Raw genomic sequence first — 16,280 nt, 5'->3', positions numbered from 1 at the left:
CCTGTTTCCATCCATCTGCAAAAGTTTAACCCCTTCCATTTCCGGTACGCTGTAGAGGAATTCGGATGGCCCCAAATAAATCCACAGATCTTTTGAAAAGTAGAGTTGAAAGGTGGCACGTTTAAAGCTAGAAGCCTTATTTTCCCAATTTTTAACCTGTCTCATAGTCCTTTCTCCCCCTCCCCCCCCACCCCTGCCCCATTTTTTTAGTTTAGCGCTAGGAAACTAGTGGATTCTCTCTCTCTCTCTTTTTTTTTTTTTCCTCCTCTGTTAACTGTTTGCCTTAGCGCTTTAGGCTCTGCCAAAATGGGTAAGCTTAAATCTGGAAGATTCCTTCATATGACGTATCTTTTAATTTGCTTCCCCTTTGAAGGGAGAGAGGCTTAGGCTGGACTGCCTTACACAAATTTATTCAGAGATTGTATCTCTTGACTGATTTCAGTAGAAGGTAGTGTTCTGGAGACTTCTCTCATGCGTGCATTTACGTGTTAGATCAAATGTTGTGGGGGGTTTGAAGACGTTCTAGATACAGCCCCAACTTTTAATATAGGTGGATATTTGAGATATGTATACAAAGGGCTGGGAGGTTGTGTGGATAAGGCCTTGGGAGAGGGGTTCAGCTATGGAAAATACTGGAGATAAATCTAGTTCTGATTTCTGATCCAAGTTTATGATGTGAGTTTGATCAGATTCTTCTATATCTTAATGTCTTCAGCATATTTCTCCCCTCCCTTGCCTTAAATCGGTCTATAGATTGAATGAGCTTCTACCAGGTACAAGGAATGTATAAGATGATTCTTATTCTTACATAAATGAAAGTTACAGTCTATTGGAACAAGGTATTATAGTTAAAGAGACAGAATATCAGTATAACACATCTCAAAAGGAAGTGGCAGTAAATTTATGACTACTCTAAATCGTCATTGCAAAAAATGAAGAAACAGGCCCAGAAAGAAAAGATTGAGTTCAAGGTCATAAAACCTAGTCAAGCAAATCCAAGACTATTCCTTTGAAGTTAGTGATTAAACTTGGAACAGAACTAATGGATCCAGTGTTATAAATAGAACTTATGGTTTCTTAGACTAATTCACAGAAGCCTATTTAACCCCTAATGCCACTGTAATGTGAATGTAACGTATTCATGAAATCAAGTGTGCTTAGGGTTATTTATGTTGGAAAATAATATAAAAGAATACCTTTGTACATATTTGGCATTTAAGTTTTTCAGCCATGGAGCAAGTCACATACCCAGGAAAGTTAAGTGATTTCAGAATGATCCTGCTGTGATGATGAGGGCAAGGGAGTGAGGGTAGAGGCTAAGGGTAAATACTGCCAAAACTGGGTGGAGGTGATGGGGAGTGAAGTGATGAGAATAATATGTTTCTTACAACTTGTTCTGTTCCTCTTCCTCCTCCCCATTTTTTTCCTGTGTTTTCTTCCTCTTAAAGACTGTGGTGAGGTCAAGGCTGTTTTTCAGTGGGTCAGTGAGGAGGGGAGAAGGAGGTTTTTCACAAGCCCCAGATTTTCCAAGTCAAACATTTTTCCCCTTCCATTTCCGGTACGCTGTAGAGGAATTCGGATGGCCCCAAATAAATCCACAGATCTTTTGAAAAGTGGAGTTGAAAGGTGGCACGTTTAAAGCTAGAAGCCTTATTTTCCCAATTTTTAACCTGTCTCATAGTCCTTTCTCCCCCTCCCCGGTGCTTTTTTTTTAAACTTCCCTCTCCTACCCTACTTTTCACAAGGCTTGGCATGGTGGCAGGGGTTCTAATGCTTTGTATTCTTTTCAGCAGAGAGTATGGGAAGCAAAATTAGCAATATTCACAGCAGATGATGTTTTTGCCCTAGGCTACCTTGCCTTTTAAATCTGTTATCCTTCTGGAATGTTCTGTCTGCTTACCCCTCCTCAAGATGGTGCTTGAGAGGACCATAGGCTTCCAGCCATTTCTTTTCAGGGAGAAGCACACAGCTAAATCATATATTGGGCAAAGTATAGTTTAGGGAGTTCTTTTATTTTGGAGTTGTAGGTGTCACTTTTTTCCACATCATTTGCCAATTCAGAAAACAACCCCAAAATTAGATTTCGAATAATTGAGTGCTGAAATTCTGACTTGTATTTAGTCATTGTGAAACAAATTTCATTGGAAGTAGGAAGCTTGTTAATGGGTAGATATTTGACTTAACCTTTATTTTGCTTCCTTCTTGTTACCTGATAAGAAAAATGTGATTTAAAAACTAATGCCCTTGATAAGGACCTTATGATTATGACAATTTTGTGCCTACTCATTTACTGGATTCTGGGCTATATTTGCAATTTTCATTAACCAAGACAGTCACAGCACTAACAGTCCCTAAGGATGAATGCATGCAATATTCAGATTTTTTTTTTCTTAAGGCGGAGTCTCCCTCCATCACCCAGGCTGGAGTGCAGTTGCACAATCTCAGCTTAGGGCAACCTCTGCCTCCTGGGTTCAAGCAGTTCTCCTGCCTCAGCCTCCCGAGTAGCTGGGACTACAGGTGCATACCACTATGCCTGGTTAATTTTTATATTTTTAGCAGAGACAGGGACCAGACTGGTCTTGAACTCCTGACCTCAGGTGGTCCACCCACCTCAGCTTCCCAAAGTGCTGGGATTACAGGTGTGAGCCACCATGCCCAGCCCAATATTCAAATTAAAGTCATTTGTGACAGGTTGGTGTGTCACTGGTCTAGGTTCAGTAGAAAATACATCACATGGATACAGCCAGTTTCCTAAGAATTCTTACTTTCTAAAGAGTGTCTTTTAGAATCTTAAGACCTACCTGGATTGGTCTAGAATTTTAGGAAAATAGAACAAATTTCAGTAAGCCAAAAAAGTGAATGAATTTTTTAAAAATGTGAAATGTCAGTGCGGAACATATGTAGTGTTTAAGACATTTTCTTTGGTTTGAAAGACCGGGATTTTCTGATGTAAATGGGGATTTTCTCTTAGCACTTCCGAGCTATTACATAAATCAGTTACTCGCTCATGATTTTAGAGCTCCATTTTCAATCACCTTTAACCAGAAAAACCTGAAGACAGAATTAGAGGTGCAGAAGAGCTGTGGGTTGCAGGTGGGAGAACCATGTTGGAGGAGTTTGGTTTGGGGACTTGCTGAGACAAGTTGAGAATGGGGGTTAGGATTTGGAGAAATATCCAGACTAGAAATACAGATTTGGGAGTAATCAGTAGAAATCTGTGACATGATAGTGGAACTACAGGAACTACAGGTTACAAAGGTTGAGAAAATGGAAGTTTTTCAATGAATTTAGCAGGGAAAGAAGAAGGGGATGTTGTGAGAATTTGAAAGGGAAGTAAAGGTTTTTTGTTGTTTTTCTTTAGTTTTTCTTTTCCAAGAATAGACATGTTAGCTTCTTAGAAGCAGGCCACAGGAAAGAAATTGAAAATATAAAAGAAGGTGGGATGAGAGATGGAGATGATGAACTCAGAAGTCCAAATGGGATAATTAGCCTTAGAAAAGACACAGTGTTTTTTACTTCTAAGGCAATAAAGAGGGTAGAAAAGATGAGTAATGAACCCAACACAATTGAGGTAGCTAGGAGGAAAGTAAGGAACTTAAGTTGGTAGAAGTAGGGGTTGTATCTTCTCTAACTGGAAACCTTGGTGGCCTGTTGGACTCCAGAATAGCAGCAGAGGTCAGGTTGGCTATATGGAGATTCTGGCAGAGTCAGTGGTGAATGCAAGTACTGATGGGGGACTATCCCCTAAGAATGAATATGTAGCATAGACTTCAAATGACCTTCATCAGCTTGACAGTTAGGAGTTTATTCAACAGTGCTCATTGGCTGGATTCTCATCCTCAGAGGTGGCGGTTAGGTATACCTGAGAAAAACGGGCAGCAGAGGAATGTGTACATGGTGCACATGCTTTTCTTAATTTTTTTCTTTTTTGAGACAGAGTCTCGATCTATCACCAGACTGGAGTGCAGTGGTGCAATCTCAGCTCACTGCAACCTCTATCTCCCGGGTTCAAGTGAATTCTCCTGCCTCAGCCTCCCGAGTAGCTGGGACTACAGGTGCACACCACCACGCCCAGCTAATGTTTGTATTTTTAGTAGAGACAGGGTTTTACCATGTTGGCCAGGATGGTCTCAATCTCTTGACCTTGTGATCTACCCACCTTGGCCTCCCAAAGTGCTGAGATTACAGGCATGAGCCACTGTGCCTGGCTCCTTTTCTTCATTTTAACATTTAAATGGCTATTTACCAAAATACCATTGAAAGCCCTTAGTCTGTATATTCTTGCTAAAACACCTTGCAGAGAAATGTTCTTGGCTTTATTTTTTTAATTAAAATTAGGGCAGCAAGCCTAGTTATTGAGTTAAACGCCCTTTTACTGGAATTCTTTTCAACATCTTTCAAGATTTTGGGGAAAGTCTCCTCTGAGAGTAATACTATGATTATAGCTAGAATCTAAGTGTTAGGTAGCTTTCTCTTAGTGGAATAAAATGAAAGAGCTTGTAATTTTGAGTACTTTGGTGGTGCGCACACAATAGACATTCATTACAAGTTTGAAACTGACAAAACAGTCTAAAAGAATCCCACTTAAATTTTTATTTAAAAACTTATTATAGAAATCTGAGGGCATCTAAAAAACTATAAAGACCACTCATGATCCTTTTCCCCAAAGGTGTAACAACTGTCAACATTTTAATGATGTTTCTTTTAATATTTCTATGTACATACATAATTTTTAAAAATCAAGATCAGTCTGTATATACAATTTGTGATCTGCATATTTGCACTTATATTGTTGGGTGTTTTCCTTTAGAATAAATAGTCTGAAAATATGATTATTAGTGATTATAAAAATAACATTCAGATATATCATTTAATTATTCCCTATATTTTAGGGGCATTTATTTTCCCTTTTGGGGTGTTACAAATATTGTTTGGACATATTTGTACACACATCTTTTTTCCAAATTTCTGTTTGGGGAAGGGAACACAATCCTAGAAGGGAAATTACTGATTCTGAAGGAATGAACCTTTTAAAACTCTAGATGTACGTAATATTGCCATATTGCTTTTAAGAAAGATTATGTCAACTTATACTGTCACTAGCAATGGATGAAAGTACTTCCTACTTTTTTAAATCTATATTGCGTTAAAATTATAATTTTAAAAATTTGCAACTTAGAAGATACAAAAATTTTCCCAGGCACAGTGGTTCATGCCTGTAATCCCAGCGCTTTTGGAGGCCAAGGTGGAAGGATTGCTTGAGCCCAGGCGTTTGAAACCAGCCCAGACAACATGATGAAATCCTTTCTCTACAAAAAAATTGCAAAAATTAGCCAGGCTGGTGGTATGTGCCTGTAGCTGCTGGGAGGCCAAGGTGAGAAGATAAGTCAAACCCAGGAGGTCAAGGCTGCAGTGAGCCATGATCATGCCATTCACTCCAGCTTGGTTAACAGAGCGAGACCCTGACTCAAAAAAAGAAAAAGGCCAGGTGCCATGGCTCAAACCTGTAATCCCAGCACTTAGGGAGGCGGAGCTAGGTGGATCATGAGGTCAGGAGTTGAAGACCAAGCTGGCCAAGATGGTGAAACCCTGTCTCTACTACTAAAAATACAAAAAAAAAAAAATTAGCCAAGTGTGGTTGTGCATACCTGTAATCCCAGATACTTGAGAGGCCGAGTCAGAGAATTGCTTGAACCCAGGAAGCAAATGTTGCAGTGAGCCAAGATCGCACTGCATTCCAGCCTGGGAAACAGAGCAAGACTCCATCTCAAAAAAAAAAAAAAATGGAAATGAAGCTATAAAAAAGTTACCATCTTTGCTACTAAAAAATACCATTATTCTGTTTTATACATGATTTGTTTCAACTATGAGCCCAGTTTGCTTGCCACTGATAATTAAAAACAAAAGACAAAGACTTCTAAGAACATTCACAACCTTGTTATGATTACAAATCTGGAAAACTGAGGAACACAGTGACTTTACCCCATGGTAAGAGCACAAAATGAAGCAAATTCCTGACTCCTTGGGCAGTGATCTAATGGTTAGATCACTAAATATGGCATCTTTTTTTTTTTTTTTTTTTTAAGGAATGCCATTATCACTCATGGAGAGAAACATATTTTTACAGAATTTTTATAAGCTGAAAAAAATCTAATTTAAAACAAGTATCTAACAGTTTTTCCTAGCACTGAACCTAGTATTTGGTACATAGAAGATACTGACTAAATGTTTGTTGAATGTGTGAGTGAATAAAGGGAAAACAAGTCACATGTAATTTGAAGACACAAGAGAAAAATAGTTTGCTCAGAACACAATGTGGATAGGGTTTACTGTGTCCAGAACGTATTTTTGTTTTGTTTTGAGACAGGGTCTCTCTCTGTCAATCAGGTTGGAATACAGTGGCAGAATCAGCTTGCTGTAACCACAGACTCCTGGGCTCCAGGGATCCTCCTGCCTTAGTGTCCTGAGAGTAGCTGGGAATACAGAAACATAACACCATGCTCAGCTCATTTTATAATTTTTTGTAGAGACATTGTCTCCCTTTGTTACCCAGACTGGTCTCAAACCAGGACATGATTCCTGTTCATGACTTTTACTGCAAGATCTGGGATAATTTGGTTAATTAAAAATTTTTCTAAAATGAGAATACTGTCCATCTAGCAAGCATGTGATGGAACTAAGTAATATTACAAGGCATTCTAGGATTCTTAGATGAATTTTAGGTTTTTTGCCTATTTATAAAAATTTATTGACATCTTTTTATTTACTGAACTATAATAGTTTGTGTGTGTTTCAGTGTTTTAAAATGCTCTACCTTCAGTTAAAAAAAAAAAAGTACCATAAAGTTTTTCAGGTTGTCCAAATTTTGTATGTAAATCAAGAACTTCTAAATTAGAGATTAGCCATACAAAATGGAGGAAGTTAAAAAAATGAAGTATATAATTTAAGAAAAAGTAAATTTAATGAAGGATGAGACACAACCTAATAATAGGTAAATAACAGACTTTGCATCAGGAAGTCATTATTTCAGGAGCTTGTTAGTACTGGAAATACTAAATCATTATCTTAAGGATTAATTCCCTATGCTACTGGCAAACCAGTGAAGGTTATCTTATTAATAGTATAAAACTAGTGGAAATTTACAAAAGAAAACAGATTGATAGACTTCAGGAGCAAAAAAAAAAAAAAAAACCCACCAAAAAAACCTGCAACAAATACTGTAGACAACATGATAATATCCTTAATGCATAAAGAACTCTTACAAAATCAATAATGAAAACATTAACACATAGAAAAATACCATAGCAAAATAGCTAATAAATATTTAAAAATTTGATCTTGTTAGTAATTAAATAAATAAAACTTGATATAAAAATGTTTCTGTGCAGTGTAATGCCTGTAATTCCAGCACTCTGGGAGGCTGACACAGATGGATGGCTTGAGCTCAGGAGTTTGAGACCAGCCTGGGCAACATGGTGAAACCCCATTTGTACAAAAAATTCAAAAATTAGACAGGCGTGTTGCACCTGTGGTCCCAGCTACTTAGGAGGCTGAGATGGGAGAATTGCTTGAACCCGGGAGTTAGAGGCTGCAGTGAACTGTGTTTGTGCCACTGCACTCCAGCCTGGGTGACAAAAGTGAGTCCCTATCTCAAAAAACAATTTCTATCTTATAAGATAGGCCAAAAAATTTTTTAGCAATTTTAGTGCGGTTAAGATTGTGGTGAAATGAGCACTTTTATATACTGCCTTGGGGAATGTAAATTGATGCAGCCTTTCAGAAAGGTGTTTACTAAATTGGTCCTTAGAAATGTTCATATTCTTTGACTCAGTACCTACCTTTCAAGCAACTGTATCCTGAGAAAATACATTTTGATAAATAATTATTAACAAGGCTCATCTCAGTATTATTTCTAATATTAAAAAAATTAGAAACAGACTATTATTGGAGGAATAATGTTAAATAAATTATGCAGTCAATGGAATATTATATAGACATTAAAATGTTTTCAAGTAATAAACTTAGGAAAATGTTTAGCATATTAATGTTAAGTGAAAAAAGCAGTATACTAAAATATATATACACAGAATGGTTGCTGATTCTGTAAAAAATATGTATGCATGTAAAAATAAAATACCAAAATATTATAGATTAGTTATTGCTGGATAATGGAATTATTGATCATTTTATTCTTCATTCTTTTCTTAACAACATCTTTGCAATGAGCCTGTACAACATTAAAATGGAAAAGTTACTTAAATATAACAAACACTTCTTGAACCTCTACCTGTGTAGATGCTTGTTGGTGCTTTTTCTGCCCTGCAATGGTGCCCCTCTTCCTTTAACAATAATAATAGCTGTCATTTATTGGGCACTTTTTATGTGTGCTACAAGTGCTCTGTATGCATTCTTATGTGATCATCACAATAGCTCCATTGGGACACAGACTTGGAGAGGCTGTTATTTGCTTAAAATCAATTAGCTGGGAAGTGACAGAGCAAGAATTTGAACTGCCTGATTCCAGAGCTTACTCATAGCCACTATGCTATATGTTTTTGTTTATGGATGAAGATTTTACTTTAGTCCTAATTTAAATACTTCTTTCTTTTAAAATAGTGTACTACAAAAATTTTCAGACAGCTACAAAAGTAGAGAGAAAAGTGTAATGGACCCCATGTTCCTGTCACCCAGCTTCAATATTTATTCACCTATGGCATCATGCTTCATCTGTACCCCATCCACTCCCCAACTCCTTCCTTATTTTGAGGCAAAGCCTAGACATATTTCATTCATAAGTATTTTAGTATGTTTTCTTAAAAGGTAAGGGCTCTTTTAAAAATACCAAAAAATCCCTCACATTCCTTATAAATGTTATAAATATGTCCTGTTAAGTAAGCCTTAAAATTGTGTGGATTTTGTAGTTCTTGTGATTTCTTTTGTGTTGTGTTTTTAAAGGTGGAACCTAACTTCTTGTGGAACAAGTGTTGCCAGCTCAGAAGGCAGTGAGGAGCTGTTTTCATCTGTGTCTGTTGGAGATCAAGATGATTGTTATTCTCTGTTAGATGATCAGGACTTCACTTCTTTTGATTTATTTCCTGAGGGGAGTGTCTGCAGTGATGTCTCTTCTTCTATTAGCACTTACTGGGATTGGTCAGATAGCGAGTTTGAATGGCAGGTAAGTTTTTTTTTTCCCTTTTATTGGCATTATTACTACAGAAGTAGAAGTATAAACTTCTCTTTTGATATTTTCATCTCTACTTCAAAGTACATTTCTCTAATGTTTATACAGTCCTGGAGATTCTCTGACAACATGTTTTAAGGTTAAGAATTGAATGAGATATCTTTATTTTTGCTAATATACCTTTTAGGCCTCTGATGCTGTAGATATCCTTTTTTAGATTTTTATGTAATTTAATACTTGTGTAATATTACCATTATTATATATCATCAGTACTTTTCTATGCATGAATCCAAGCAAAATTAGTCTTCCTACCTTATAATAAATAGCTTTTGTGTTTTTATAGGACACATATCAGTCACATTATGTATCTAATATCATAAACCATTATAACCATAAATACATAATTTTTGGTTCTGTCATCAGAAATATATAATTTCCCATTTTGTATTCTGTTTGCATGTAGAGATGTTTTTCACCTGACACTTTTCTTGTGGCATATATACCATGTAAAATAGCTTTTTGGTAAATTATTTGAAAATGCTGCCTTATAATGAGTGCAGTTTATCAGAAAATTTAGATTGTGTTATTACAATATCCATGTTCTGATTGTAAAAACAATAAAACATGTAAAGACGTTTCCCCTGCATACAGCAAAGATTTTATTCACTAGATAAACTTGAATGCCTACTATGTTTGAAAGCCATCTGAATACTTGAAGTTTTATTCCAAAAGAGGAATTGAATATTATAATTTCAAACAACTTTCAAATAATACAGAATGGCATCAAATTAAAAAAAGTCTCCAAGTCCCACTCTATTATGGTTACAACTGTTAGTAGCTTATGCAGATACAAGTATGTTTGTACACTGTTAAAAACACACATGGGATCATACTTCATCCACTGTTTGGCCCTATCCTTTTCTCAACTAACACATCTCATTCTTTTCCATAACCAGATCATAATGTACTTAATCCATTTCCTAATAATGGCTATTTAGGTTCTTTTCAGTTTGATGTTGTTATAAACGATGCTACACTGAAAATATGACATTGTCTTTAAGAAAAAAAGTAATACACAACGCTTCCATTTTTGTTTTTCATATTATTTGGATTAAAAATTTATAAAATTCTTAAAACTTTTTAAAAATTTGAGATGAAATTCACCATTTTGAAATGTATAATTCAGTAGTTATAAATATACTCACAGTATTGTGCAGCCATCACCGCTATCTAATTCCAGGACATTTCTGTCACCTCCAGAAGAAACCCTATACCCATTAGCACATAGTCCCAATTCTCTCCTCCCCCTTATCGCCTGGCAGCTACTAATCTAATTTCTCTATGGATTTACTTTTGTGGATATTTCTTATAAATGGGCTAATACGTGGCCTTTTGTATCTGGCTTCTTTCACTTGGCATAATGTTTTCAAGATTTATCCATGTTGTACCATATAACAGTACTTCATTCCTTTCTATGGCTAATATTCCACTGTGTGGATGTACAGTACCACATTTTATTCATCTGTTCATTAACTGATGAACTTTTGGGTTGTTTCTACTTTTTGGCTGTTATAAATAATACTGCTGTGAACATTCAGATACAAGTTTCTATGTGGATTTATATTTTTAATTCTCTTGGATATACCCCTAGGAGTGGAATTGCTGGATTATATGATAACTTGATATTTAACTTTTTGAGGAACTGCCAACATGTTTTCCAGAGTGACCATACCATTTTACTTTTCCACCAGCAATTTATGAATTTTCCCATTTCACCACATTCTTGTCCACAGTTGGCATTGTCTTTGTTTATAGCCATCCTACTGGGTATAAATTGGTATTTCATTATGGTTTTGAGCACCTTTTCATGTGTTTATTGGCCATTTGTATGTCCTTTTTGGAGAACTATCTATTCAAATACTTTGCCCCTTTTAAAATTGTGTTATTTTACTTTTTATGGTTGCGTTGTGAGTGTTCTTTCTATATTCTGGCTACTAGACCCTTATGAGATATATGATTTGAAAAAATGTTTTTCCATTCCGTGAATTGTCTTTTCGCTTGATAGCATTTGTTCACTTGATAGTGTCCTTTGACACCAAAGTTTTTAATTTTGATGAAGTCTAATTTTTTTTTTTTGGCCGTACTTATGATGTCATATTTTAAAAACCATTACCTAATCCAAGATGAGGAAGATTTTCACCTGTTTCCTTCCCAAACTTTTAGAGTTTTATTTCTTACATGTAGGTCTTTGATCCATTTTGAGTTACTTTTTGTATATTGCATAAGATAGGAGTCCAGATTCAATCCTTCTTTTTTTAAGAACAGAGTCTCACTGTGTTATCCATGCTGGTCTCGAATTCCTGGTTTCAAGCAATTCTCCCACCTCAGTCTCCTGAGTATCTGGGACTGCAGGCATGTACCACTGCATCTGGCTCCCAAATTTATTCATTTGCATGTGGGTATCCAGTTGTCCCAGCACTATTTGTTGAAAAGATTATTCTTCCTTCATTGAATCATCTTGGCACCCTTTCAAAAATGAATTAATCATAGATGTGTGGGTTTATTTTTGGACTCTCAGTTCTACTCCATAGCTTTTCAGTAAGTTTTGAAATCAAGATGTGTTAGTTCTCCCACTTTGTTGTTCTTTATAAAGATTGTTTAAGCTCACATCTGTAACCCCAGCACTTTGATAAGCTGAGGTGGATAGATAGCTTGAGCCCAGAGGTTCGAAATGAGCCTGGGCAACATGGCAACACCCCATGTCTATAAAAAAATGCAAAAATTTGCCAGGCATGGTGGCATGCATCTGTGGTCTCAGCTACCCAGGAGACTGAGGTTGGAGGATTGCTTGAGCCCTGAGTGAGCCAAGATCACACCATTGCACTCTAGCCTGGGCAACAGAGCTATTTGGAGACCTTGCAGTTCCATATGAGTTTTAGGATCAGGTTGCTCATTTTGCAAAAAGGGTAGTTGGAATTTTGATGGAGATCACATTGAATCTGTAGATTGCTTTGGGGAGTATTGCCATGTTAACAATATTAACTATTCCAATTCATTAATATGGGACGGAATATCTTATTTATTTAGGGCTTCCTTATTTCAAAGATGTTTTGTAGTTTTCAGTCTTCAAGTCTTCCACTCTCTTGGTTAAATTTATTCCTGAATATTGTTTTCTTTTTGATGCTGTTGTAAGTGGTTTTTTTTTTTGTTTTTTTTTTTTTTTGAGATGGAGTCTTACTCTGTTGCCCAGACAGGAGTGCAGTGGCACGATCTCAGCCCACTGCAGCTTTTGCCTAACAGGTTCAAGCAGTTCTCCTGCCTCAGCACCCCCTAGTAGCTGAGATTACAGGCATGCGCCACCATGCATGGCTAATTTTTGTATTTTTATTATAGACAGGGTTTCGCCATGTTGACCAGGTTGGTCTCGAACTCCAGACCTCAGGTGATCTGCCTGCCTCGGCCTCCCAAAGTTCTGATATTACAGGCGTGAGCCACCATGCCTGGCCAGTGTTGTTTTCTTAATTTTATTTTCAGATTGTTAATTGTTAGTCTATATATAGAAATACAATTGTTGTTTGCATATTGATTTTGTATCCTGCCAACTTTGCTGAAATCATTTGTTAAAAAATTTTCCTCTGTGTGGATTATTTATCATTTTCTATACAATCATGTCATCTGTGAATAGAGATACATTTCCCTCTTTTTTTCTAATATGGATGCCTTTTAATTCTTGCTTGATTGCCCTAGCTAGATCTCCAGTACACTGTTGAATAGAAGTGGTGAAAGTAAGCATCCTTGTCTTTTTCCTAATCTTAGGGGAGAAGTTCAGTCTGCTTCTGGATGTGGTTTTTTAGTATTTTGTTAAGGATTTTGCATCTATATTCCTAAGGGATATTGGTCTGCAGTTTTCTTTCTCGGTTGTGTCTTTGTCTAGCTTTGGTGTCCAGGTAATACTGGCCTCATGAGGTAGGAAGTATTTCCTCTTCTGGTTAAACATTTTTAATAAGATTTTCTCATTTAAGATCTTATAAACTTTTTCATGATATTCATAATGAATTTTTCAGTGTCTCTTTTTGTTTGAGATAAGACCTCACTCTGTCACCCAGGCTGGAGTGCAGTGGTACAAAAATGGCTCAATGCCACCATGACCTCCTGGGCTCAAGCAATCTTCCTGCCTTAGCCTTCTCAGTAGTTGGGACCACAGGTGGGCACCACCACGACCAGCTAATACTTTTTTATTTTTTGTAGAGACAGGGGTCTCTGGTGCCCAGGCTGGTCTTGAATTCCTGGGCTCAAGCGATCCTTCCACTTTGGCCTCCAAAAGTAGTGGGAATACAGGCGTGAGCCACCATGCTCAGCCAGTGTCTGTCTGTCTGTCTGTCTGTCTGTCTGTCTGTCTGTCTCTCTCTCTTTTTGTGTGTGCAGACTTTGTATTTAAAATCAGACTATAAGGATTCTTAGTAAAGCATAATCAGATTGAGTCCTGGTGATTCTAAGAAATATTTTTTCTGCTTATTTTATATGATTTATTTAGAGTTATCATCCATAATGTTACAAGGTGGCAGGCATTTTAAAATTTTAATTGCTGGCTTCTTCACTCATTTTATGAGTAGAGTGGAAAACCATCCCCAGCTGCTCACTGTTAATGTACACGAGTGACTATGATGTTGGAACAAAAATCAGACCTGCCTTAGTATGTGTTTTCTGACTTGTGAAATTGGAGTATGGGTACTCTGTTACCATGGATATCTGCTATTTAAATATGCTGAAAGATTTAAAGTGCTATCTTGTCTTTGTGGGATTTCATAATGATGAGCAGTAAATTATCCAAGAAGATAATTAAAATTATGTTAGGATTAATATGGACTAAAAATCATTTACTATAGTTTAAAAATTTGTATTAACTTCTGTTATGAATAAAAACTACATCTGTTTAAATCTTTCTTTTTAACAGATGTTTCAGTTACTAGTAAAGTAAATATAAATGATTTATAGATTCTCTGGGCAGAAAAATGCTCACTACTTAATAAGATGAGATTTTAACCTTAGAATTAATTAGCATCTTTGCATTTTGCTTTGCTGATAATTTTCTTTGCTTACAGTCATTTTATTATTAAGGATATGTTTGACTAGTCTTAGAGTCTGAGAGATTATTTCTGTTGTTGAGCAGGAAAGCGTAGATAATTTAAAGAGTGAGTAATCAACTGTCACACTTGAAGCCTAGAGGTGCAATCTGAAATTACACATCAGCTATTACAGAAACGAGCTTACTCATAAAATTCTACTGCATTCTGCAGAAAATATGGCAGAGATTTAAGTCTCCCTATGTTTCACAATTACTGACTGTAATATAAATATGCCAAATATTGCCCATGAAAAATATGGGCTGGGAGTTATTAAGCATTTATTCTGAAATGTATCAGTTATAAAATGGGAAATTGCTAGTCTAATAAATATACAGGGGCCCATACAATTCTGTTGTACAACCACTAGTCTAATCCCATATCTCCAATTGACTACTTGACATTTCCACTTAGATGACCTTAATATGTAATACCCATTATTTGATGCTGAGTCCTTGATCCAGTGTTGCAACTTCCAATTACAGTGTCTCCATGGAAAAAAATAGACTGTGCTTTGTGACATGTCTTTTGTTTTGTTTTGTTTTTGAGACAGAGTCTTGCTCTATCGCTAGGCTGGAGTACAGTAGCGCGATCCTGGCTCGCTGCAACTTCTGTTTTCCAGTTTCAAGCAATTCTCCTGCCTCAGCCTCCTGAGTAGCTGGGACTACAGGCATGCACCACCACACCTGGCTAATTTTTTGTACTTTTTTTTTTTTTTTTTTTTAAGTGGAGACGGGGTTTCACCATGTTGGTCAGGATGGTCTTGATCTCTTGACCTCGTGATCTGCCCGCCTCGGCCTCGCAAAGTGCTGGGATTACAGGCGTGAGCCACCAGGCCCGGCCGACATGTCTTAAAACTTAGTGAAAAATTACTATTGTCCGTCCAAAGGACACTTGTGCTTGCTTCTCCTGTTATCACTACAAACCCTCTGTATCCCAAATTGCATTCCTCTCTTATTACAAAGTTGCCAGACCGGCAAAACTGTCTTGCATAGTTGAAAGCATTAGATTTTTGTCCTACTTTGGATTCTGCCACTATTTGTATGACCCTCCCCAGACATATTTTTTATAAGACATTTTTTCTTATATGTAAAATGAGGGTGTTGGATAGAAGATCTGTAACATCCTTTCAGTTAACTTGCTGTGAAAATTGAGGTCTTTAAGTATCTCCCTCTGGGTGGGTTGTATGACCTGAAATGTCACCAGTTTTTTTCCTACCCTCAAAATGAGACTCTTTTACCTTATCCATTCAGTTATCAAACAGCTTCGTAAATTTTCTTTCTTTTTTTTGAGATGTAGTCTCACTCTGACACCCAGGCTGGAATGCCAATCTTGGCTCACTGCAACCTCTGCCTCCTGGGCCCAAGCGCTTCTCCTGCCCCAGCCTCCCACGTAGCTGGGACTACAGGTGCATGCCACCATGCCCAGCTAATTTTTGTATTTTTAGTAGAGACAGGGTTTCACCATATTGGCCAGGCTGGTCTCGAACTACTGACCTTGTGATCCGCCTGCCTCTGCCTCCCAAAGTGCTGGGATTACAGGTGTGAGTCACTGCACCACACCCAGAGTGATACACTTAAAGACCTCAATAACTGTAAATTGTTTTCATCTGACATTTTTCCTATCCCCATTTTTCTTTCCATTTTTGCTTATTTTGATCCAGGCCTAGATTACAAGAGCTTCCTATCTAATTTCAATCGTCCCTCACTCTATTTTTTCCCCATAGTGCTTTTTAACTAATCTTCCCCAAAGACCAGTTTCATCAAGTTACTTCTTAGAAAATGTTATCAGCCCACTTCTACATATCATATGACAGTTTCTGGTTCTTGTGTTGAACTTTCAAATCCCTAGCATGATTTTCTGTGTTAATTAAATTTGGCATGATTAAATGATATGATATATGATTTCTAGGATATATGTCACCTCACACTATGTTTTCGCTATTTTTGACTTTACTAAATTATACACCTTACCTG

The 16,280-nt window shown here is 36.8% G+C and overlaps 1 protein-coding gene across 1 annotated transcript in view; it reads left to right on the top strand.

Annotated features, from left to right (window-relative positions):
- FAM199X (family with sequence similarity 199, X-linked) overlaps positions 1-16,280 on the top strand; it is a 29,365-nt gene that overhangs the window by 584 nt on the left and 12,501 nt on the right. Inside the window, exon 2 of the mRNA XM_012451655.2 lies at positions 8,956-9,175. Within this exon, the coding sequence (XP_012307078.1) occupies positions 8,956-9,175 (220 nt within the window). The remainder of the gene's footprint in view (positions 1-8,955; positions 9,176-16,280) is intronic.

The sequence above is a fragment of the Aotus nancymaae genome, unplaced genomic scaffold (assembly GCF_030222135.1).
Source record: "Aotus nancymaae isolate 86718 unplaced genomic scaffold, 86718_ANA_hifiasm-v0.15.2.pri h1tg000004l, whole genome shotgun sequence".
Lineage (NCBI taxonomy): Eukaryota > Metazoa > Chordata > Mammalia > Primates > Aotidae > Aotus > Aotus nancymaae.
This window is presented reverse-complemented; position numbering and strand designations above follow the sequence as displayed.